Source organism: Perca fluviatilis, chromosome 19 (assembly GCF_010015445.1).
Source record: "Perca fluviatilis chromosome 19, GENO_Pfluv_1.0, whole genome shotgun sequence".
Taxonomy (NCBI): Eukaryota; Metazoa; Chordata; class Actinopteri; order Perciformes; family Percidae; genus Perca; species Perca fluviatilis.
Genome location: NC_053130.1, coordinates 14,330,571 through 14,343,582, shown reverse-complemented (window position 1 = coordinate 14,343,582; position 13,012 = coordinate 14,330,571). Strand labels below are relative to the sequence as shown.

The 13,012-nt window shown below is 38.7% G+C and overlaps 1 protein-coding gene and 1 long non-coding RNA gene across 4 annotated transcripts in view; both read left to right on the top strand.

The window, feature by feature from the left end:
- On the top strand, nucleotides 1-6,471 carry LOC120547625. Its single transcript, XR_005637087.1, has 4 exons — nucleotides 1-660; nucleotides 3,497-3,560; nucleotides 4,105-4,204; nucleotides 6,357-6,471. It is a non-coding gene; the product is annotated as an uncharacterized LOC120547625 (long non-coding RNA).
- Nucleotides 6,472-9,596: 3,125 nt separating this feature from the next.
- Nucleotides 9,597-13,012, top strand: part of adam12b (ADAM metallopeptidase domain 12b) — a 98,758-nt gene continuing 95,342 nt past the window's right edge. For 2 of the 3 annotated variants that reach the window (XM_039783617.1, XM_039783614.1), the window contains exons 1-2: nucleotides 9,887-9,994; nucleotides 10,276-10,823. In XM_039783617.1, the coding sequence (XP_039639551.1) occupies nucleotides 10,709-10,823 (115 nt within the window). In that variant the 5' untranslated portion in view covers nucleotides 9,887-9,994; nucleotides 10,276-10,708. Of the gene's footprint in view, nucleotides 9,657-9,886; nucleotides 9,995-10,275; nucleotides 10,824-13,012 lie in introns of those variants that run through there. The other variant, XM_039783615.1, reaches the window with a different exon arrangement.

Here is a 13,012-nt window from a genome sequence, read left to right as displayed (position 1 = left end):
AGCATCATCTCTTAGGGGTGATTTTTTTTACACTTGTAGAAATTGTTGCTTTAGTTGGTGTTTTACACAGCGTCTGCCAAGTGAAGGGGGAATGAAAACCAATCTTTAATAATTACACAATTTGCTTTTTTTTTCCTTCTTTCTTTTTGATTTTGATTTGTCTTCCTGCCCAGTTATTATAACAAGTTTTTCTCAGATCCAGTGAGGTTTTTAAAGGATTCAGAATCCCCCGTGAGTAAAGCTCTCTTACCTTTATCCCCACTAAAGCTGAGCATAATATTAACATGTTGCCTATACCTCTTAGCTATTACAAGGCTGTGACGAGGATTCTCCAAGGTTAAGGAATAGTATATGTTCTTAATAGATTCTAACCCAATGGAGATTTCTTTTCTCTTTCCACTGGATTAGTGTCTAGGAATTGTACTGTATTCTTCCCACCAACAAGCATCTTACTGGATGTATCCCTCTTTCCACCCCAGGAGGCTTTGGAGCTCTTCAGGCCAGACTTCATCAGTCGATCTCAGGGTCGGGTGAGGAGGTTGGAGCAGAGGGCAAGGAGAAGGAGACTAGCACAGAACTCCAATCCAGACCTGGTGCAGAGCCTCAGGGAGGATCGAGGCAAACAAAAGAAGAACTGCACCACTCCGGATCCACTTAGTGGTAAGTGCAACTGAATAACTCTGGAATTGGGTAAAGTAATTTCATATCGCTGCCTAACCAGTCAGAAGGTTTCCACGCTTCTGCCATACCCCCCATGATGACAGCAGCATACCACCAGCTGTAGATCATATATGATACTGGCATTCAACCTGTAGTGACGACAGCAAGCAATTCACAGTCTAGCACTTGAAATAGTTTCCCAGTGGTGAGTGTATTGCAGGCCCTCATCTTCTACAACAATATTTTACCATGTTTCCCATGTGTCGTTACATCACTTCTGCAGGGACTTTCATCAAATCCTTGGACTGGGGATGGGATAAAGGCTCCTTTAGTGGGTATCAGACGTGTATAAAGTACTAGAGACCCATACTTGAGTAAAAGTGCTCTATCAAAAAAGTGACTTGAGTAGAAGTAGAAGTGCTCTTTAAGCACCACAATTAAGTAGACGTACTAAAGTATTCAACATTTTTTGTACTTAAGTATTGCAAGTAGTTTATTTTAAAATGTACTACTCAAGTACTGAAAGTAAAAGTACAAGTATTGTGTTATTTAGTTATTAAAGAAAGCAGTCAAAAGTTTGAATATCATATTGTTTATATTAATGTCAAATGTTTAGCCTAAGGCTGTAGCCAAAGGAATTAACAAATATTAAATATAAATATTATATTAAAAATAACAAATATTAACAAATACTGAAATAAAATGTACAGTTATCACACTGTGCAAATACAATGAACATCCTCTCCTGCACAGTAACGATTAAAGCGCCCAAAAATGTATCACACACTAACTAGTAACATTTGTGATGTACAGGAAAGTTAGCAAGCTAGCAACATACAGATAAACTAGCAGCTTCATATCACAGGGTCAAACGGTTAACATTCAGGACTCATTTCAGACTGAAACTACTCAGGAATAGATTACTCTGCTGCAACAATAGCTAAATAGAAAGAGTACAAACTTACAGCGATCTCTGGGATTTCTTACGTTACGTTATTATCGTTCGTAACTAACGTAGCCGTAACTACAATTCACAACAGTAACGAGTAACGATGCAGCACATAAAAAATTTATCGGAGTAAAAGTATTTCATTCATCGAAAATATCCTACTCAAGTAAAAGTGGAAGTGGGAGAAAAAAATAATACTCCAGCAGAGTACAGATACAGTCTTTTAGTACTTAAGTAGAGTAGTGAAGTAGTTCTACTTCGTGCAGCTCTGGTTTGTATATATGTTTCTGGTAAATGTAACCCATATACCACACATACACTGGGAAATGAGTAAATAATGAACTTGTGGTCATGTTGGCTTTGAATCATGTTGACTTGTCAAAGAACTGTGGACTATTTATCAAATAATCTTTCAACAGCCAGCTGATACATATTATTCTTCTCATAGTGTAGTGGCAATTATCCAACTTTGCTCTCTGCTGGCCATTATCTAGTATTGCAGATCAGTTAAAGCATATTTTCTCAACAACTCTGTATGCAGAGAATACACACAAGCTGAGACCAATATAATAATAATAATAATAATAATAATATAAATGTGATGTTTTCTTTTCTATTCGTTGCAACTTTTTTTATCCCACGTGAAATTGTTTTGCAGACAGAAATTAAACAAGGGAAACACAACAAAGAAGCATTTGTCATATAGAAAAAGACGTAATGCATATAAATTCACAAATACCGTTAAAAACTAAAACAAACGGAGCAAATCAGAAGCACGCCAAAAAAATTAATCGGGGCCTAGACATAATGTACAGTAAAGGGCAAGAAAAACATATTTCTAAGCAAAATGCCTAGTTTGAATAAGCATTTGTCAAAAAATGTTATCCAGCAAGATATAGAAATTGCCTGTAACATGTCTGTCAGTGAAAAACTTTTTATAGTAACAGAATACTAGTATTTTTTGATGTTCATAAAGTTGTAGACAATGATTTCAGTGCAGGAAATGTTATATTCAGTGTAAACGCTGTCAGTCTTGTTTTATCTTGTTTTATCACACAACATCAAACATTTCTCTCAGCAGTTTTAACTCAACTGTTTGATTCTCTGTCTGCTTTAAGAAAATATTGGATTGTAAAAGCGAGGGAATTGGTCATAGGTTAAGTAATATCAGAATTTCTTAAATACCTTTTGATCACACCAGCATGGACACTTTTTTCACAAATTCATCACAGCAGATTGTTTACAGCTTTTTTTCTTTGCAGCAAATCCAACTTTACCAGGCACCTGACCACTATAACACTACTAAATCATTAATAAAGTAGGGAGGCATAGTACTACAGGTACTACAGGGCACCAACTTACTTTTAATAAGGTCATGGAGAAGTCATGAATAGCTCACACTGGTCTCTGCCTGAAGTCTGAAGTCGAATTATGAACAAAGAGTCTGGATGCTGTTGACCTGAGCAGCAGCAGCAGCACTCTGACAATTCACTTCCGTTTAATCTGTGAGAGACAGAATAGCCAGACTGGATATGGATATGTATGGTATGTATTTGATTGTGTGTGTGTGTGTGTGTGTGTGTGTGTGTGTGTGTGTGTGTGTGTGTGTGTGTGTGTGTGCGTGTGCGTGCGTGCATGTGAGTGTGTGCGTGCCTGTGTGTTTGCACATGTGTGTTAATGCTCAAATGTGTCTGAAAAAGAGAGATCACAGTGTTCCCTCAGTGTTCATTAACATATTCAAGGTTTCATTTGCATATTAATTCTTATTTGTTATTCCTGTGTGTGTGTGTGTGTGTGTGTGTGTGTGTGTGTGTGTGTGTGTGTGTGTGTGTGTGTGTGTGTGTGTGTGTGTGTGTGTGTGTGTGTGTGTGTGTGTGCATGTCCTAGATAACCTTTTCAAGCCTGGAGAGAGGTCTATATCAGACAGAGAGATGCAGCTGAGGTCCAGACGGTGAGTTCTCCAGACCAAACCCATGTCAAACGATGTCACTCCGTCACTCCTCGCTCTTTGTTTTTCTTATTCAGCACAATCCATCAAGCTTGTTTATCATATCTGCCATGCATGCCGATTTGTGCACAAACACAATGCACATTTACAAACCCACATACTGTACGGATACAATAGATGTTTTATGTCCAAATGTCTTGACAGGAGATATGGGCTACCCTCTGTATGTCTTATCTCTTTTTTTTCTTGCCTTATCTGGAAAGACACACCTGATCAGATGATGGCTGATCATTGTAATTTTTTTCAAAAGCGACACTATCTGACTTGGAGGATCTCTTAACAAATTGGCTGTAGTTGTGGGAGTGAAAAAGGAGTCTGTGGGAGACCTGTTTATCAGTGGATCCAGGTTTTTGCCGGCTGTGGTCTCACTAGATAATACCTTGTCTCTGGTATGCCACTTCATTGGCATAGCTCAGCCACCCTCATACTTCTGATACCATACAGTATTCCTCTGCCCTGTATGCAACTTCCTTTTTTGTGTCTGTAGGATTTACAACAAGCTGCCGGAGGTAACAAAGAAAAAGGAGGAGGAGAAGAAGAGAGCTGTATCACAAACCAACAGATTGCGAGTAGACGTCTTTAAAAAGGTAGTAAGGAATCATTTTTGGTACAAAAATCAATTCAAAACATTGATCAAATGTGTCAACTTCTACAATTATAATTCAACATAATAGAAAACAAACAGTCTTGCACCAAAAGAAGTTTAAAATCCAAAACATGAAAATCAAATTATAACACTGCGCTTACTGTACTGAAGGCATGCTGTTCAACACTGCACCAGGGTCTGAGAGGGTCCAGAATGCTTTTTTCAAGACATGGGGTTGATGAGGAGGTTTTATTTGGAGGTGTTGATATTAGCCACTGTATGAATACTCACACTCATTTGTCACCAATTTTAGGGTTAGGGGTGAAAAGTAATAATACAATCATCTCAGCACAGCCATCTTATAACTGTGGGTGGGGATAAGAAATGTTCAAAGCAGGTGTCGGCACAGTAAATTTTATGGCAACAATATTTTAACATAGTGTGTCACAGAGTTTTTGATTGGATATTTATGAATCCATAAAACACACCAATCTGAGGAATAACACATTAAAGAGAGAGCAAAATGGTGCCAAGGTGTTAAAAGACAGACAAAACATTTAACTTTAACAATTAAATACAAAATAACATCAGTTCAAACTAGACCAAAAAAGAAATATCCACCTTTATACAACAACAAATTTAGTATTTGGATTTATTTTGGTGTTCTTGAAGTGTTCCTAGTTCTTGGTTTTTTTGACTTGTTGTAATTGAATGAAATCGACATTAAACATTCTCATTATGTACATAAATTAAGTTTTGTTTTTGTAGAAGAATCGTTCATAAAATGAAACATGGTTTGATCATATCCAGCAGAGGTCACTATTTGACTGCTAAAGCAAGATCCTCTGCCATTTGTCACACTATCTGTCTATTAATTTCCCTTATACTTTATGTTGAAGCTGTTACTTTTAAGTGGCTGGTGTTTTCTTCAAAATCAGATCAGCTAAATAAAGATAAAGCTAAACCCTTACTGCATCACAACTAAGCCCATTTCTCTCCTTATACCACAGTGTGGTTTTGGCTTTCAGCACAGTAGAAACCAAAGCTCACACATAACTTAACTAAATGTAACCTATTCTAGGCCCTGCTGACATGATGCACATCCAAATCTTCCAACAGTGGCAGCATGTGGCAAATTAATGACATATTTAGGGCATGCAGTGTCAGACGGATCCATTCAGCTTCATGTGTGGGTGAGCCTTAACTCACTGACACATTATTACCACAACAATGAATTTGCTGTCAGTCAGGTGAGATGTGAAAAATGTGAAGAGATTTTTTCCAATCTCTTACAGATAATTACACAATCATGGCAGCTTCAGAAAGAGAGAGAGTGTGTGTGTGTGTGTGTGTGTGTGTGTGTGTGTGTGTGTGTGTGTGTGTGTGTGTGTGTGTGTGTGTCTTTTACAAAGATGTTATTTAAGATGATCTCAAGATGATTGGCTTCTCTCTCGTTTATCTCTCTCGTACATTTACGTAAACTGGGAACTGTTTTGCATCAGGCCTCCAACAATTTTCAATTTAACAGTGAATCTACAGTAAATCAACGCTGTGTGGTTTACTGACACAGCCAGCAATTACAGAGCATAGTGTGACGTCAAATGGCTCTGTAAGAGAAAAAACATGTTCTTGGGGAAATGGAGCAGGCGTGACTGCTTTGATGTGTGACCTTGCCACCTCTCAAATGAAGCTATTAGCCGGGCTCAACGACACTGAGATTGGGAGAAAAAGGAGTGTGTTCCTCCACGATAAATGCTGAGTTGTGTGTGCTTTAGAGGCCTCATTTTCTGTCAAAAAGTCCGCAACACATACACAAAAGTTGAGCCCAGAGAAGAGTCACAGAGGGGTCTGATAGTGAGAGGTAGAGGGTGGGTCGTTTTGACTGCTGGCTGAAATGAGATTCCAGTTGTTGGGTAGTACTGTGAGAGAAGGGTGATTGCATAGCAGTGTGTTTGGTCAGATAGCAAGCTAGAATTATTCCTCCTTCCTGGGCTTGGCCACCTCAGGGGTGAGGCGGATGGAAGGGAAAGCCAATGTAGCAGCGGCAGTCGCTCCTGTGTGATGCAGAGCTGCTCTAAGAGATTGAGGGAAGAGAGTTCTGAGTGAAGATAGATGTGTTCTTCATCCGTTTTTGTTATTTTGTTGTTTTGCAGAGACTTCTGGACCAGATCCTGCAAAGATAAAACACCGAAAAGCAATTGGGGTTAATTCACTGACTATTCCAAACTTTTCTACATGTATATTAAATATGACTTTGTATTAAATTCAGTTAATCTTCTATGCAAATCATTTCCATGCCTTTGCATATATTCATTTGATTAGGGCTCAATTTCTGTTTAATATGTTGTATCTTTGCTCATTGCATTCTGACTGCTTTACAGTGCAAAGGAATGCAACAACAGAAACAAAAATTGTATTTTGCTGACATTGCAAACAAGATTTTGCAGTTAGTTTTCTTTTTATTTGTCACCAGCGTTTATTCACGATTTCATTAGACACGTAACAAAGACACATTTGTATATTTCAGTCTATGCCACAATGACAGATTACGACAAAATTTGCATTTTAGTTGATCAAAATTATACTGTAAAAGTATTCCACTGATGAAATTGTATATGATGTTCAAGGCATATGGTAATACGTTAATTGTTGTTGTGTGCAGACATTGACAAAGCCCAACCTTCTCTCCTTGTACCGCCAACACACTCATAATAAAAAATTAAGAAGGGTTTGACGGTTGAAATAATAAAGCAATGAAATTGTAATCTTTTTTTCCCGCTCAAATTAACAGTGATTAAACGCAATACAGATTAATCATATCATTTTGCTTCCTAATGATTTTATTCCTTATCTACTATATCATTTTCCTCTAATGTATCTCAAGACAAAATAAAAGCATTTTAAGGATATTCTGTGTGGAAGTAATGTGATTTTTCAGGAAATGTATTCTCAGGGATTTGAGCAAAGCACCTTGACTCTGTCATTGGTAGGGTACTGTAGATGTATAAAGTGGGAGAGGGGTGAACCATGTTTCGTCATTGGCTTCATGTCTGCCTCGAGGCCTCTGGATCCTCCCATCCGGAACACTGGAATTCCAAACTAATCGAACTCAGGAGACACGCAACGCCTGTGAAAGGGGGCCTTTGTCACAGAGCTCCCAACCAGAGATGACATTGTAATAAGAGAGGAGACTACAGCCTGCAACTGCAACCCACATATAACGTGTAAAGGTGACTGACATCTCTGAGGCATTTAAAAAGAGCCTGCTGGGATGAGGAGAAAACAACGGAAGGACATGTCCCGCAGGTCTCAGACAAACACGCTGTATAAATGCATACTGTTGAGGCAGACTTTTGGTGAGTGGGTTTCTCTGCATTAAATACTGAGTGTTGTACTGTAAATCCCAAACAAAATGCTAGGTTAAATGTTGAATTTTAGTCTGCTGCTGTAGTTCATTCTCCTTCAGTATGAAAATTATGGACCAGCTGCCATGTGCTACAAGGTTTTTGCATCCAGATGGATTGATTGTGGCCCATAGCAAGGCACATATGTAGTAAACAGTATTGATATCCACTGACTTTACTGATGCCTGTGTTACCAGCAAGGCAATTTAAAAGAATAAACCACATGGGAGAACTGCACTTCTGCCATGTGGAATGATGAGCACAGACTGACAGGCAGTTGTATAGGAGGAGAAGGGCTCCTGTCAGTCAGCCTCTCTCTCTCTAAGGCATCATGTGTCTCATTGCTATCTTCGCATAATGTAGACTGTGTACTCAGAGACCCCTCGGTTGGCCTTGAATGACTCAGATGTCCTGAGGGTAAGGCTGATATGTCTGGCTTAGAAAGCAGAACCCTAGCTGAGTTTACAGGGCTAATTGTGTACCATGAAGCAGATACACTGATTATAAGTATTTTGTCATTGCACTGGCACCCATTTTATCTGAACATCTAGCCTCATGGACATCTCTTTCAAGCAGTGTCTCTGTACTCTAGGATTGTGATTGTAACATTCATACAAGTAGTCTTCCCAATTAAAATCTAAGATATTTACTGAATCTTAGGGAGAGCAACAGGCAAGAAAAGCCTGGGGTGTTGTTCAAAAGCACAGACAGAAGCAATTCAACAGTTTAAAGAGAACAATGGAACATAAGGGTGTTTTTTTGGGATGTACATTTTAATAAAACTCTTCAGAGATAAAAATTAAGATAGACAAATACAATAAGACACGTGTTTAATCCTTTTCTTTGCAGTTTGTAGCCTCAGTCGAGATGTAGAGTGAAGTGACGCCTGCACAGAGACATCTGTGACTTGTTGGCCTGCACCGTACACAAATTAAAAAAGACTAGACTAAAGCAGACCAGGTAGCTTGTGCAAAACACAGATGGGGCCAGGGTGATGACAGTGTGTGTGTGTGTGTGTGTGTGTGTGTGTGTGTGTGTGTGTGTGTGTGTGTGTGTGTGTGTGTGTGTGTGTGTGTGTGTGTGTGTGTGTGTGTGTGTGAGTCTGGACACAGAGATAGAAAGACGAGACAATCTCATCCTAGGGGTATTTGTATTTAGAAATGAGGGATTACTCATTTTCATGGACTGAATACTTTTTTAATACACAATATTATTACATATATAATATTATTATTAATAATATTTATTTCATCTCAACATTACAAACCTCAATTATGAGAGTTGCGCAGACAAGTTTAGTGTAAACGCACACAGTTTCAAAAACCTTAGTTCAAAGATTTTGAAAATAAACTTTTACTGGGAACTGAGGGTTCAACAGGTTAAAAGCTTAACATTTTTTGAAATGTCAATTTATAATCCCTTCAGTGTACATGCATAGATTTCATTGTACATAACTCATCAAAGGGTTTCACACTACATTTTCCAGCCAATTACATCCCAAGCAGTGCCATAGTGAACTAGGTAACCACCTTGGGAAGTGCCCTTTTCAATTTTTTTTTTTTTATTTAACTTGGTTATGTTTCTGAAGGAGTCAATCATCTTAATCCACTGTGCACCCACTAGATAAAAAAACGACATTTTAGCACACCAGAGAGCAGTTGAGACTGAGCCATAGAGACACAAAGGACTGAAACAAAAGGAGATGCATCAAAGATCTTATTAACTGTATAATGTTTGACAATTTGTGTTATACAATAAATTAATAAATGTTTTAATTTGAAGCCTCCACCATCGATACACCTTTATCCACAATGGTTGGAGAAAATATTGGTTGTTATGATTGGCCGTCAGTTTATAGGCTACAATTAATTTACACTTAGCCACATATGTGTGTCTCTGTAACACACAAAAATATTCAAATTACAACCATCTTGTTTTTATAATGGTGTAACGTAAGCAAATCCTGCTCAGTTTAAAGTTTAGTTCTGTTGACTGAAAAAGAAAACATCTTCATGAATAACGTAGTATATTCGTACAAGATTGTCGCAGGTAGCTAATTTATATGTTTATTTTTTTTTGTCTTCCTTTTCTCTATTTTGTAACGTTAGCTATATATTTTTTTACATCCTGTTCTGTTGTTTGTCATGTAACATTAATGTTATTGTTTTTTCAATAATGTTATTTAAAAAAGTTAAGATAGCACTTATACTGACCCAAACACACGTAGGCTGTTGGGCTGCAAACTACTAAGCTAGCTAGCGTCCCCCCCCCCACACACACACACACACACACAAAAGCGCGCTAGCGTCCCCTCTGCACATTTACGGGAAAATGCCAACACATAATTTTTTTTACTTGTTATCCAGCAGCGGGTTGCATCTTTAAAGGTATTTTTGTTATCTAACATATCTACAATGGCTGTCCATACGGATACAATGTTTTCCCGTAAATGCTTTCATACGACGCTAACGTTAGCTAGCTAGCTAGCTAACTTAACGTTACTTCGGCAGTCAGTGGAAATATTGTACATTTGCACCTTTTTCAACATCTTCGTTTTTATATACTCGGATAATAATACACCCTTAATGCTTCTTTGTGTGCGTTATACTTGGGTAACATGCATTTAAGTGGTAATAGTAAAATTGTGTTTGTATATGTCTGGCTTTAGGACCCAGCGGAGCCTAAAGCGCACATGGCGAAGTGTGGCTGCTCCGGTCCTGGAGGGGATGGGTATGGCAAGTCCGCTTCACTACTCTCCAACATCCTCTCATTCTGCCTCTTCTATCGCTCCTTGCCATACCCCTACCACATGAGCAACATTTAGCCAACACATGTATTTGTACGTTTTCCCCCAGACCGTTGCATGCCAAACGTCTGGCGTAGGAAGGAAAAGTTTTGACAGCTTCTTTCTTGGTGTGACAGCCTTCCACATTTCGTTGGAGTCTTGGTGGTGAAGCTTTTTCCACACACTACACCACTGTAAACTGCTTTGATCTGTATCTCCATCCTGTTACCTGTGTGAAGTCTCTGGTCGTGCAGCTTAAATAACGCACTCTGACCGGAGCGCTTTCTCCGACTTCACCTCACCGAGCCCGGGCATCATGAGAACCTGGAGGCGGCGGAAGAACTTTGCCTTTCTGCTCTTTGCTCTCCGCGTCTGGTGCCTGTCCACGGCGACGGAAAATGCTGACAACACGCTTTACAATACAAAGGAAGGTGAGTAGACAACATCATGTCATTTGCCTAATGTGCATGTAGTTAGTGCTGCAACATGATTTTTAGATAGTTTGGACTGGATTTCATTTAGGTTTTATCAGGAAACATAAAGTGTAAGCAGCTCTGTCTTAACAGTAGGGTTACCTTGTTGTACTAGTTTATAGACATGACAATATGTTAAATGGCTTATCGCCCTTGTTTTCATAGATGTAGGCAACTTAATGGGACACTTAAAATACTAATGTTACACACCAGCTTTGACACTCTCTTCTCATCCGTCCCTTCTTAATTATCTTGCTGTGCATTTTAGATTTGGGAAATGCAGAAGGGGAAGTTATGTTTTTTTAGATCCATCTTTTTGTTCAGATGAAACAATACATGGAAGTGTCAGGATGGACTGACGAGATCCAGGAGGATACAGCTTTATCTTTAGGTTGTAAACATAAACCAAACAGGATGTTATTATTATTCAGCAGCTAAAGTTAATCTGCTGAATGACTAAGACAGTGATAACCGGGTATTGTGTTTATGGGGCAGAGCACGAGCTAGGATACAAATTTGTGTGTGTGTGTGTGTGTGTGTGTGTGTGTGTGTGTGTGTGTGTGTGTGTGTGTGTGTGTGTGGCTGTGGCTGTGGATGTAGTATCCACAATGGCTAGATAAAGGCAGATAAAAACAGAAGCATACATTCTTACAGATTCACCCCCTTGTGAACCATAGCTATACTCTTATGTTTTAGGTTAAAATGTTGTTGAGCTGTAAAACTGGTTTCTGTGGATCTTGACATGTTGGCAAGTTGGGGTCCAGCATGCTCCAATTATAAATAAGGGTAAAATAACCTCTAAATAATAATAATTTAAATATCTTATCTCTTAATCTTAGGGGATTCAAATACATATAGTGCTCCTGTAAAACGTACTGCTAAAACAACATTGCATGTCACAATTAGAACGGGTACCATAAATGCCAAATCCTGAGAAGAGAAGATAAACACTATGATAAAAATAGAACTGTGGGTCATGTCTTAATAATTTAAATGCATTCCATCTAGAAAAAGTTAAATGCAATGTAGGACCACAGTTTTTCTGAAGAAAAAGAATGCACAGACTGCTCATTGTTTATGATTTTGTGCAAACAAACATGAAGCCTGAGGGTGCCTCATTAATAGTAACACAAATTATGGCAAAGCTTCACTGAAAATTACCCACGCTGGCAGAGAAATAGAAAGATGCAGTTCAGGAGATGTTGACCACTCTCATTATCTCAATGTGGGGTCATTACAGCTCTCACTCAGAGGGTAACTGATGTATGAATGAATGAATGGAGTGAGTAAAAATAGTTTTAAAGGGGTTGTGTGAGTATTGAAATAGGGCTGTACATACCACATCTTTAATATCAGCAGGATACTGACTTCAGCCTCTCTCTGAAATGTTTGTCATGGCCTCCCTCCAGCTCAGTGGAGAACGTGCTACAATGTCTTTATCATGCTGTAGTTTGTGAGACAGAATGAAGTTGAAGAGGTTTTCTCCATCAGTTTTCCCATTGTTTCGACTGATTTTTTTGGTTTAAAGCTTTAGTGCGTAACTTTTTGATATTAATGAACGTCCGTTACATTCAAGCCATTACCAAATGAGTTGCTACAAAGCTAATTAATCGCGATCACGGATGGCTGTGTCATGTGGACGCGCCAACAGTGTTGCTGTCATTACTTAGAATTCCTCATGGGGGCATCAGAAACTATGCACTAGCCTATAGCTTTAATGATGGCAAGGTGGGCATAACAGGAAACACGTCCCAGCGTCACCCAGCTCCCCATTAATGTCCGAATGTCCCCAAAAATCGTTTGTGCTACATTTGTGCTGATTTGTGCTGTTAAAACACCTAAACAATGATCAATGATTACCAAATGTCTCTCTTCATATTGCTCCTCATAACCACTGAAAACTGTAAAAACATCTAACCCAAAGTCCAATTATTATGGACGTTATCTGACATTAAGCATTTCTGCTTCACATTTTCAGCAGGGTAGCGGAGCGGCTGTGGGTTGATTCTCCACGGTTCTCATGGGCTTTATAAGTCCTAATATGAAAAAGCTTAATGTGGTTTAATGTACCTAAACAATGATCAATCATCACAAAATGTGAAAACTGTCAAAAAATGTAACCCAAAGTCCAATTATTATGGACGTTA